At 34.2% G+C, this 13,216-nt stretch overlaps 1 protein-coding gene and 1 long non-coding RNA gene across 11 annotated transcripts in view; both read right to left on the minus strand.

Moving 5' to 3' along the window:
- Positions 1 to 13,216, minus strand: part of LOC122526455 (tensin-1) — a 166,226-nt gene that overhangs the window by 90,662 nt on the left and 62,348 nt on the right. The window contains exon 1 of one of the 10 annotated variants that reach the window (XM_043649868.1): positions 8,651 to 9,152. The exons of the other annotated variants lie outside the window; for them this stretch is intronic. Coding sequence (XP_043505803.1) covers positions 8,651 to 8,677 — 27 coding nt within the window. The 5' untranslated portion in view covers positions 8,678 to 9,152. Of the gene's footprint in view, positions 1 to 8,650; positions 9,153 to 13,216 lie in introns of those variants that run through there. 10 annotated transcript variants of the gene reach the window in all.
- Positions 9,248 to 10,214, minus strand: LOC122526458. The gene is made up of 2 exons (XR_006306066.1): positions 10,120 to 10,214; positions 9,248 to 9,622 (listed from the first exon to the last, which is right to left on the minus strand). It is a non-coding gene; the product is annotated as an uncharacterized LOC122526458 (long non-coding RNA).

Here is a 13,216-nt window from a genome sequence, read left to right on the forward strand (position 1 = left end):
ATCTCTAAGCTTATTGTTACTAACACACACCACCCACATACACACGCACATACGACAAAAGCAATATATCCCTTTTCGTATTCGTTCGTTGATATTAAATACGCGTTTATAGTTATAACAGGTTGACATTGCTACAATCAAAAATGAAGTTTAGAACCAAAAAGAATTAAACGAGTTTACTTTTCCCAACATCGAATCATTTCGCAACAGTTTTATATATCGTAAAGATATTCTTTGTGTATCCTTTAAAATAAATAATTATAATCTATAATACAAAAAAATATCAGTTACCCTCGTACTATCGTTAAAGTTAAAAAAAAATAAATAAATAAAAAAATACAAAATCATTGAATTTAATTATACATTTATACGAAGTTTTGATATTTTATCTTTCTTAGTTAATTTATCTTATTCTCTTTCTCTCTGTACAAAGGACAGATTTCTTACATTAGATACGACACGTGCTTGATATTTACATATAGATATAAGCTAGAAGGTGCGTAAAACATAAAATCTAGGAGTTTCTCATACCGATGAAAAGAAGTATGTCGAGAGTATGTGTCGAGGAGTCATTAATTCACGAGTGCGTATGATTAGACGGTAAGTGGTGCAATCGGACCCTGGTTGTATCTTTTCAAAGCCTTCGTTATATATCATTAATAGTTTCAATCGATATTAACCAGTAGCATGTAATTTCTGATGAATATATCAAAACCAGATATTTTCTTTTTTTTTTTCCAAGCATATTTTATACAAAAGCTAATTACTCTGTGTTTTCTTTTTCTCTTTTCTTCTTATTTTTATTTTTTACTTTAATTTCTTTTCTTTTTTGTTTTATTATTTAGTGATTTTTAATCAATACGGTAAAAGGGACAATTTAACGAGGAAAAAAAATAAACCATATATTGCCGTGTCATTTCTAATTCATGGGTAAAAATTAATACTCGCTGCATGGTCAATAGAAACAATTTATAGTATTTAATATATAAAACAGAGAGAGAGAGAGATAGAAAAACAGAGATGGAAGATATAACAGCGTCATTTCTAATGCACGTACACATAGAAATAAATTTACAAGGATACCGAGGATAATAAAAGCGACACCTTTACTCTTTCGTTTCTATCTTTTGTTCGTTTCACTTTCAAATTTATAGCAATAATATCTATTGTAAACAAAAAAAGAGACCACCCCACAAAAAAATAGAAAACAGAGATGCAAGATATAACCGTGTCATTTCTAATGGACCCATAAAAGTGAATTAACGAGCACGTCGAACGAGAAAAGTATGAACTTTTTCCTTTTTGCGTTTTGTTACATTCGAAGCGAACGATTTATCAAAACGTAGTAATAAAAGGGGGGAAGAAGGTAATTTAATATCCAAGAAAGATGAAGAAACGATAAGTTTTGGGCAAGGGGGGTGGTACGGATGTTCCTCTCGTAGGAGGCGTGTCCTTCGACAAAAGGATTCGTTTCGCGGACACCGCGATTCACGCGTGAACACAACACTGGCACGCCCACGTGCCCCCTGTGTTATGCTTTTCTTCTATCGTAAAACTACCGGAATGCTGCCGTTCCGCTTTTATAATATCCAACCTATAGATAACTACTATACGTAGATAAGTAAGAAAGAACGAGCACGCGTTTATATATTTCTCTCGTAAAATTACTTTCCCCCTCTCCCCCTCCCCCACCCTCTTACCTGTCCCACCACCTTCCTCGTTTCTCTAACCCTCTCTCTCTCTCTCTCTCTCTTTCTTTCTTTCTTTATCTCTCTCTTACTCTTTGTATATATATATATTATTTACTTCGTGGTCGAGGAGCACTTTCCTACAGAGCGGATTTAATCATATTGCAATTAGAATTCCTTTAGAACGACTTAGTATGCTCGTACGTATTAAACGGATATTCGATACTGTTTACGGTAATTACATATATAGTCGAGATCGTTTAGTATACATTTATCGTTCTTTTCTGTTTTATACTCGGAACAATATTTTATATATATATATATATATTTTTGTTACTACGAAACGTTATTTGATTTTCCATTGGAAGTATTGTTTTGTAATATAAATTGAAAATGAATTGAAAATAAAATGCAGGAACTTTTGGTTTACTTTAAAAGTATATTGTTCATCAGTGAAAAGTTACTCGAAGAAAAATGAATGATAAGGGTTGATTGGTTGGTTGTATGGTTGGTTGTATGGTGGTTGAAGGAAAGGCGTTGGGGTCTCGTGTGCCTACCATGGCGAATCAATTTTATGCAAGTCGTTTACGAGCTCCTTACGAGCCGTCCGCACGAAACGGAATGGCAATTTCGTCGTAGTCGTCGTCGTAGTCATCGTAAAACGTTATGGTTGGTAATCCTCGGTAAAAACCATGGGGGATCTTCTTCTTCTTCTTCTTCCTCTGTTCATTCTTTCTCAACTCGTCCCTCTTATTCCATTTTTTTTTTTCTTTTCCTTTCTCAGTACTCTTCTTTTCATCGTTCTCTCTTTTCTTACACTCTTACCACTTATTCCGTTTCTGTTTGGTCCATAAAAGATGACCAAAAGATAAAAAAAAAATGGAAGGTAGGTAGGAAGGAAGGAAAGGGATGAATAGTAGCTACGTTGTTGAGAAAACGGAACCGGAAGACGTTATATTATGTATAACTACCAACCAAGTACTGTTACTTACTCGTGCAAAGATTTTATTCCGAAGAAAGATTTTTCTTTTTTATTTCTTCTCTCTTTCTCTTTATCTTTATCTTTATCTTTCTCGTTCTTTTTATATTCTTCTGAAATATTTGTCTAAGTTAAAATTATGATATCAGTTAGTTGGACAATTTTATTCGCAATTCGATCAGATTTATTTTACATTTGAACGAACTTATCTATCTTTTTCAATCGTAATATTTTCATTTATCTCTTTCTCTTTTTTAATATATTTTTTTCAAAGAATATACGAGCAAATCTAAAATTGATTTTGCGTTTAAAAAATTGTCTATACAAACTTTGTTCCAATATTTTTCAAATGAAATTCATCGTTTCGTCTTTTCTCACATTCGTTTCTTTTATCCAAGAAACATATTTAAAAATATTTATTATTTAATAAGGGGGAGAGAAAAAAGGAATTAATTATCGGTATTATCAATATTAAAAGAACGTTGAAATATATTTTTTCCAAGTATTTTATCGTCCGTAAGTATTATCTTTCGTAAAATTTCAAATTCATTCTGTTCGAATCCCAACTATAAAGGAAAGATTTTTTTTCTATAGTCATCATCCAGTCGAAGAACTGACTGAGATGTTGTTTGAAGATCGTATTTGTAAATGGGTGCTAAAAAATTCTTTTTTCTCTTTCTATCTTTAACTTCTTTTCTTTTCTTTTCTTTACTTTACTTTTTCTTTTTCATTTCGTATTATCTTTCGAAGAAGAAAGAGGAAAGAGGATTTTTAGTATTCACCTTGGAATTTCTTTAACTACAAAGACCCACTCGTACGTTTGAACTTTGATGCAATTCATGTCTTCTAGAGAATAACTATCTTCCTCCTACTATTGCACCAACCTCCCCCTCCCCTATACCCTCCTACTTTCCTATTAACTCCCTTAGCTTTTCTTAGAATCTTTTCTTTATGTTACAAGCTCGAATTTTCCTCGAACTTTCTCAAGACTTACTGCAAATATTAACTATCGATGCTAACGAGAAAATTTAGCGACTTAATTTGTTCGACAAATCTCAAAAAAAAAAGAAAAAAAAAATAACCAGCAGAGAGTTGATTTTAATTCAAGTACGAACAAAAGTTCGATGAACTTTTGATTGACTAAAAACAAAAAAAAAAGGATACCTAAAAAAGAGACTGACAAATTTCGAAGATTTAAATTTCTTACGTAAAACGCGAAAGAGAAAAATAGATCTCAAGTGGTTAGATTTATTTTTACAAAAGAGAATAATATTTTCTCTGATATATATCGATTCTCACATACATGCATATCTCCGAGAATCCTATCAAAATTCATGATGTTAAAGGGAAACTTCGTGTTTCTCGTAAATCCTATTTGCTACTAGTATTCTCTAATCCATCGTATTATAATACTACTACTGGATAATAAATTTGCGAGAGGTTTCTTTGTGGCATCTAACGAAGTTACGTTCATATATAATCATAACGTATAGTTCAACCAATCTTCGAGTACAATATTTTATGATAGATACTTCAATTCCACCATAGAAACAATGATTTCTTTTGTCGATCAAATTGAATATTATTAAAAAAAAAAGAAAAAAAAAGAAATAATAAAACATTTTGTATGCCGAGGCTCAAAACTTTTCAACCCACCCTCGTGTGACGAATTAAAAACTTCGCATTAATTCGAAACTTTCCATTCTTATAACAAATTATTATCGATCGATCATTTATAATATCTTCTTTTTTAAGAAACAAATATTAAAAAAAGAAGAAAAGAAAAAAAGAAGGATAAAAAATTGTATGAGAAAATATGAACGTGAAATTCTGAGAAGGGTCATTTCGGCAACGTTTGTGAATTTCGACCAATCGACCTTGGTAGAAGAGATTCTTCTCACCATGTTGAGAAAGAAGAAGGCCGAGAGAGGAGTTACATCTTTTTCTCGTCAATCTTTCATCCCGTCTTTATTTCTTTATTTCTTTCTTTTCTTCTCTCTTTTACGCCGTCTTTCACATTTCGTCTCATTTGCATACGAATTAATTGGCCACAATTACGCAAGATTTACGACGCCAAGAAGTAAACTGGCCCCCATCACTCTGATTCCACATTCAAGAGTGTAAATTTTTTTCTTCGCAATAGAAATCGATTTTACAAAGTATACACTTTCACGATGATGTCTTTTAATTCATTCTTTTCTTCGCATTTCGATGTTATTGTCATCTTCGTGTAATATAACATAATATAAAATATTATTTCTTAGTTATTTTAAATCACAAATTATGGCACAAGAAAATAAATATAATTAATATAATATCTGAAAATGATCTAGTTAACGTATAGAAAAAGAAATTATTTGTTAATATTACAATTTACAAAACAAATATACTTTTCATTACAAAATGAGATATTATAATAATGAAAAAATATCGTTTTGTTAAACGAATTATTTTCAATGATCAATATATAATTATTACGTAAAAATTAATGATATTTTTGATGATTATGTGATTTAACCGTTATAAATTATAAAGGAAAGATTTATTGACAAACGTATATTAAATAATATCATTGATTTGAAATTACGATAGATGGTAAGATCTATCTATCGAATGGTGTTGATATCGATTGGAAAAAAATAAGAAATGATAAGGTACGGCAGGAACTTTAATGATTTCATTTACTAACTGGACAAATACGAGATAACGTAACGAGAGACTTCCGTTAGGTTCATGCCGGAAGACTAAGGAATCGATTTATTCGAAACGATTTGAAAAAAATTGCACCGCGTTGCGTTGGTTAATCGAACGAATGGGAAACTAAGTGCAAATCAAAGTGCACAATAAAACTAAAGTTAAAACTAAAGTAAACCAAATCGAATCGAATCGAATTGATTTGAGAATTAAGTGGAAAAAGAAACTATCAACTTTAGTTTGAATTTTGTGGGAACGAAAGCTAGCCAAAGAGTATCACTGCACACACGTTATGCACTTCCTATGCAATTGCGTGCACGCACGACGCGAAAAGAGTCCACAAGGGCATGCGTGACACGCTTTTCTCTTTTCTCTCTATTCGTGTCTGGCTTTTTTCCAGAAATGCTTTTCTCCGTGGTTCTCGATATCATTTGTTCGATCGATCGATCGATCAATCGATCGATTTTACGATAAAGAAATGAAAAACTTGCCATAAGGGCGAATGTTATATCGAAAATTGTTCGACACGAGTGACAAAGTTTGTTATTAGAATTAAATATCGATTAAATATACCTTTAATATAACGAATCTATATTTAAAGATACATTTTTCTTTCTTTTTTTTCATTTAATATATTAATTTTTTATATCAATATGTCAGACAACGTGATTACAAATGTGTCTCGTTTTTTATTATTGCAATCAAAATTTGATTTTCTTCGAGCAATTTAAAATTTTTTCTTAATTAAAATCAAATATTAACCGAGAGGGAACACGTTCGTGATAAGTATTTTATTGTTGTAGTAATAAAAAAAGAAAAAAAAAAAGAAATACCATTTTCTAAATTTCTCGGTAGCCAGTATTTAATTAAAGTATAAATATCAACCCCTTTTGAACTCTTATTACAGAATCTGCCTCGAAATTGTTTTCGCTTGACATCTTGTTACAATTTTTTTAATTGCGAAATATCACATTTTTATTAAAAAGCAAGAAAAAAAAAACATCATAAATAAAATAATACCTAACATTTGATATACAACGAACGAATTTTCATAAATGACTAAAAAACGAATATTTAAAAAAGAAAAAAAAATAGGAGAAAAAAAGAAGACCTTATCGTAAACCCGTATTATCTTTGCCACGAAATGGAGAATAAAAGGGGAATATAAAAATAAGCAAAATGAAAGAAAATAATAAGAGAAGAAGAATAAGAGAATAAGATATCGATGACGTGTCTCTTTCTCTCTCTCTCTCTCTCTCTCTCTCTCTCTTTTTCTCTTGTGCCATCCTCCTCCTCGTGGAATTTCTTCCACGAGGGAACCAGTTTGTTGCGTTCTATCTTTTCTCTCGGCAAACGAATCGCTAATATTTATTTCGTACTTCGGTCCAGCGCCGAAAAATAAAAAAAGAAAAAAAAAGAAAGAAGAAGAAAAAAATATATTATTCGAAGGATAAGAATAATAAGAATATTAGAATAAGAATAAGAATGAAAAAAAAAAAAAATAAGAAATAATAAGAATAAAAAAAAATAATGAAAATATCGCTTAAGGTATATGTAAGTATTATTATACTTACTAGCGTTATGCGAATTCGCGCGACTTTCGACGCGGAAACAGTGTCGTACCTGTCAGCGAACGTTATCTAATCGGTAAGAGGTGTTATCAGAGAAGCCTCTCTCTCTCTCTCTCTCTCTCTTTCAACGTACGCTTTACTTCGAACGTAACCTTCTTGGAAATTGCGAAGTACGACGTAAAAGAGATATATATGTAATTTTTTAAAAAAAAAGAGGATAAAAATAGTAAAAAAAAATAAAAAAAAGAAAACACACACACAAACACACACACACACATTCAATAATAACCGTCTTGTCTGCCGGCTGCAAAAGCGAATCTTTTACGAGCGCGGCTTTTCGAAAACGATTTTCTTGTCCTCTTAAATGCATCATAATAGTACATTTTATTTTATTTTATTGTTTACTTTTTCTTTCTTTCTTTTTTTTTTTTTTATCATTTCTCTCTCTCTCTCTGTTTCTGGTTTCTTTTTCTTCTTCTTTCGCCGTCAACTTTATTCCGGAGACTAATTACGCTAAAGGGGCATAAAAATTTTCGGCGCTGCGCCTACCGCGTCGAAGAATTAATTCGATATATATATGTGTGTATATGTGTGTGTGTGTGTGTGCTTCTTCTTTTTTTTCCCCCCAACCATTTTAATTGCGTCGCTTTTACGTCGTCGGCTGTTAAAAATGACGCGAAATCGTTTAACCGACTACGACGTTCCCTTCATTATCGCGATAGACGTTAAGAATTCGTTTTAAAATAAACAGACGAATTACGAGATTAAACCTTATCGTTGCCTTTTTCTTTTTTTTTTTCTTTTCTTTTTTTTATATATGTATATATATGCCTCTCTCTATTTTGACAAAAAAAAAACTACCGGTAAAAAAAATTCTCATTTGTTGAAATAATTAAATCGTTCACAAAAATGAATCATCATCATCATCATGATTATCATTATCATCATAATCATTGATTCGACCGAATTTAAAAAGAACTAAAATAACATCCCGTGACCTTTACTGATATTTTCGATACAAGTAGTCCTCCTCTTCCACCTCCACCTCCAGCCCACCTCACCCCACGTCGTTGACGTCATCAAATAAATGGACAGTATTCACATCGGACAGTTTTCAATCGTATTTATCGTGAAATATCGAACGGTTCTAGAAAACATATTACTCGAGGAAACATTATTATCGCATAAAGGCTACCACTAGCTATGAGAATACGTTGTCGTTGTCGTCGTCGTTGTTTGTTGTTACCGTTCGGCCACTGCGCTATCGTCAAGATCCAATGGAATTTCTCTTTTCTACTTGGTTGTGCGCGCGCGTGTGTAGTAAGTAGACAACACACAGTACTCGTGTAGCGGGCGAATTTAGAACGGCAATAAGAAGAGAGAACGTCTCGTATTCTCCATCTTTCTTTCTCTCTTTCTCTTTCTCTCTCTCTCTCTCTATCCTGAATAAGAAACAGACATAAAACGAGAAAGAGAGAGAAAGAAAAATAGACGAATAGGAAAACAAAAACGGAAAGAAAGATGGAAACCATACGACACGAGATAGAAAATGTTAAGAATAAGAAATGAAGAAAGAAAGAAAGAATGATTTAACCGAAAATAAATAAATACAAATAAAAAGAAAATGTAAGTGAGTAGGAAAAGTAAAGAAAAAGAAAGGTACATACATATATATGTATATGTACGCAAGAAGAAGAAGAAGAAGAAGAAGAAGATACCTCATTGGTGGAACCGTGACCGTTCATCTTGCCGTCACCTCTGGTATCCCATTACCGGTCTGCGGCAAAACGCTCCAAGGATCGTTCACCTTCTTCTCGCATCGCTTCTCGAAAATGGCGCATCTCCTCCGTTCTCTCCTCTTCTCTCCTGTCGCCCTTCGAAACAGTGTCCGTCCTTCCAGATGTATGCGTCGAACGTGGTCAACCAAACGTACGAACGAACGAACGAACGAAAGTCAGTGGTGTAAGGTAGACACTTAAAGGGACAAACGCAGACAAACAGAATGGGAGAGAGAGAGAGAGAGAGAGAAAGAGAAAGGTGTTACAAGAGAATTCGATGATACCGGAAGAAGGGTTACTTTTGTCACGTTGCTGGATTAACACCGGTCAAGGTCACACCGGCACAAAAAAAACTTCGGTCACTAATTTTGGCACTGTCTCCTCTCTCTCTCTCTCTCTCTTACTCCTAATGGTTCGTCGACCCTTCCTTCTCTCTCTCTCTCTCTTTCTCGTTTTGTATTCTTCTTCTTCCTCCTCTTCTTCTTCTTCTTCTTCCTCTTCTTCTTCTTGGTTGTCGTTGACTTCTTCTTCTTCTTCTTGTTGTTCTTCTTCTTCTTTGACTATCTTCTTGCTCGCATCGTGATCCTCTTTCAGATACAATATCTTCCGCTCGATTTCAGATGGCTTATCGGAAGTAGGTATCGACGTCACGACGCGAATCGATCGTGCGATCGAATCGAGTATTAGTCTCGAGAGACTCTTTCGAACGTGCGTTGTACCATACCGTCGTAGTAGTTCCTCCTTCTTGCTTGATGTTACTTCTTTCTTTCTTTTTTTTTTCTTCTCCTCCTCGAGTAGGAAGAAGAAGAAGAAGAAGAAGAAGAACGTGGGACCAGTGGTGGTGATGGTGGTTGTGATGGTGGAGGTGGTGGTGGTGGTGGTGTTCGGTTGATGCTCGAGATACCCACCGGCCTATCGATTTTCATTCAAAGTGACAAACTTAGCTAGAAACTTTATTCAAACCTTGTTTTTCCTTTTTTTTATTCTTCTTCTTCTTTTTTTTCTTTTCCTTTCTTTTTTTTCAGTTTATTTTATAAGAAAATTCATCGATCAATTATTATATTGCAATTCTCGTAGTCGTCAATAAATATTTGACTTAATTAAACGATCATCACTAGGTTACGAGTGTTAAATATACACATCTCACATTTCTCACTGAAAATCATCGTAATCCTTCGATGATCTATCTATCTATCGATTTATCTGTCTGTCTATCTATCTATTTATCTATCTATCTATATATCTATCGATCGATCGATCGATCAATCAATGTGATCGAATAAGAGAAAAAAAAAAGATCACGTTTGAATACGTTTCGAGATATCTTTGTGATCCATTCTTCCGTTAACGAAAAAATAGGTGTAATCGGTGTAATTGGTGGAATTGATATAATATATATATATACATACACATATACATATAGATATATATTATGGATTTTAAAACGCGAATCGATCTTTCTCCCACGTCCTTCGCGTTAGAGCGCTCTTCGCTGACTGCTGAGACTCCGTTTGCGCGCGTGTACAGAACCCATCGTGGTATCGGCCGCCAGGTAGAGCCAACCCCACCATATATATATATATATATATATATATATATGTACCGGCACAATTTTCGTCCTCCGTGAGCAATATATATATATATTTATATTTATATTTATATTTATTCCGTTTCTCTCATTGATTTTTTACTTTGCCATTTTTATTCGGACACGTAAAATATACTAATTTTATAAATAAACTTTTATATATATCTTTTGTTCGTAGTATTCAAGAATAAGAGTGTTCTTCAAATTTATTGCAAAACATAATTTAATAAAATTACGAATTATCTCTAATGTATTCGTATACACATAAAATATACTAATTTTTTATTAGCGATACCCAAAAGTAAGTGTTATTTTTATTGCCAACTATCCCTAATGCGTTTCGTATCATTTCAATTTCTCACGATTCCTATCGATGCGTGATGTTTTTTCATTTTTACGGTACGGTTTTAATAAATTTATTTTTAACGCCAATATCTCGTTCGCGAGTTTTTAGCGAATATTTTTACCGTAAGCTTTCACTAATGCATTTTCACCTACGTAATATAAATCCCCACCCGTTGCCTTATTAAGAAAAAATGATAAATGGATTAAAAGAAAAAAAAAAGAAAAGAAAATAAAAATAAAAATAAAAAAGAAACAATATCTCAAAGTACATATTACGTATGTTGATAAGAAGACGAGTTCAATGGAATTAGGGTATCCAAGTTTCGATTACGTAGCGATCAATAGATCCCACGCGAAGTTCCGTTACGATCCGATCTCAGCACGCGATCTTAACGATATTCTTTCTTTTAAGAACACGCGAGGGGATAACCAATTTGAAGAAAATCTTTTTATCTTTCTTTCCCTTTCTCTCTTTTTCTCTTATGTTAAACGTAAATATTATCTAAGAAAGGCGATCGGAGGAGAGAGATAGAGAGACACGTGACTAGTTTCTCACTTCCACATAGCCCCGACGTCAGATCGATTAATCACTCGCAATTACGCCTACGTAAGGATCGATCGATCAATCGATCGATCGCACTTCCTTCGTATTAGGGATAATCCTCTTTGCTCTAGGCGTACATTATCCGAAGGATCTATTTAAAATGAAAGTAAATTCGTGTTTACGAATGTTAGCCATAGAAGAGACCCCTCACCCCCCACCCCCTCCCCATAGTCATCCCACGCGCTTATATAATAACACATATTCACATATGGGTGTACACACATCGGTGACATTTTAATCTCGATGCATGATCTCTCTTCAATATGCTATCTTGTATACGCTTCGTAATTATCGGATATTAAAAGCTCGCGCTCTTTGAACCAAGCGCGATATCGTGAATCCATTAACGTGGAGGAGATTTTAACGTTACTGCAAGACGCTGCTGTTCCTGCTGCTGCTGCTGCTGCTGATGCTGATGCTGCTGTATCATTATAATAATCACTTTTCTCTCTCTCTTAGAAAGCTATAATTATATTAATTACACGATGCACATCTTGAACGCATTCCTTTTGGTGGAAACGACGAAAGATCCGCACGAGGTGGCACGAACTTGAAAATATATTTTCAACGTTCGAAAACGTTAGAAAACACCTTTTTTTATTTTTATCATTCGTTAACTTACGACAAACGATTGGATTTAACCTTTTTTAAATCTGTTTTTCTTTCATTTTATTGTTACGCGTAACCTGTACTCTAAGAAAGTAAATGGATATTTTACACAGGTAGTAGTCTAACATCACGATTCTCTTTTCCTTTCTCATTTTCTTCTTCTTATTCTTATTCTTCTTCTTCTTCTTCTGTATCTTCTTCTCTCAGGAGATTTCTCGTGACCTCGCGTTATGCGGACCACCTCGGCCTACTCCTACTATATCTTTCTCTCTTTTACTTATACCTCTCATACTCTACCACTTCGTCTTCTACCTCTTCTTTTTTCTTTTCTTTTCTTTTCTTTTCTTTATCTTTTTCTTTCCCTCTTCTTTTCTTTCATGTCGGAGTACTACTACCTCTACCAGCGGCCATTACGTACCACCAGTCTCACACTCGTCGCGAAGGAAAGCCGAAGCGTGGGTTAATATCGGCCGACAGTGCACCTGGATGAAAAGTGGAAGCGAGATAGAGGGATGAGATAGAGAAAGAAGAAGAGAATAAGAATGAGACAGAGAAAGATAGAGATAAGGTGGCGCTGGAAGGAACCTGAAGGGAGGAGGAGAAGGAGGAGGAGGAGGACGTTAAGTATCGCCTGGTTTCCCCGGTTCTTGCCAGCTGTTTACAATCCTGGAAGACCGAGGTGGTACATGCCGTGGTACAACGTCCTGGTACCACCGACTATGGTAGCCACGACTTTCCTACTTGGTTAAGACGGGATACACGAAGGAAGGTACGAACCAACGGTTTACAACGTTTCCTTGCTACCTAGCTAAATTCAAACGGTCGATGCACACCAACCTAGGATCCAACATTTACAGTAACACTAACAACTGCAATAAGAGATAGAGTATTGAACTTGACCAAGAAAACCCGAAAACAGCTGTTGTTGTTGTTCATATATCTGTTGCATTCTCCTTCTTATTCTTCTTTATTTGGAATACTGAACTGGAATTTGAGTGAACGTTAAAAAGGATTTTAACGTAGTTATTTTTGTTGGTGTTACTTGTGCATTACAATTCTCCTACTTGTTGTACTAGATTACTGGCTTAAAATTTGATCAAAACGTTAAAATAGTTGAACGTTACTGTTGTTGATGTAACTGATGTTACTGTTGCCTCAAACTCCTCCTTCTCTGGTTCTGCTACTGATACTGCTACAACTTCTTATTCTTGTTTTTCTATTTAATCTACCACTACTTCTTATTCTTCTTCTTCTTCTTCTGGTTACCTCGAACGAAGCTACCGGTTGTTCAAGCCCGACGAGAGACAACGACGGAACTCCCTACTCCAGGAGGAGGATTCTAAAGGTCGTTGCTTGCTCT

The sequence above is a fragment of the Polistes fuscatus genome, unplaced genomic scaffold (assembly GCF_010416935.1).
Source record: "Polistes fuscatus isolate 324 unplaced genomic scaffold, CU_Pfus_HIC Scaffold11, whole genome shotgun sequence".
Taxonomy (NCBI): domain Eukaryota; kingdom Metazoa; phylum Arthropoda; class Insecta; order Hymenoptera; family Vespidae; genus Polistes; species Polistes fuscatus.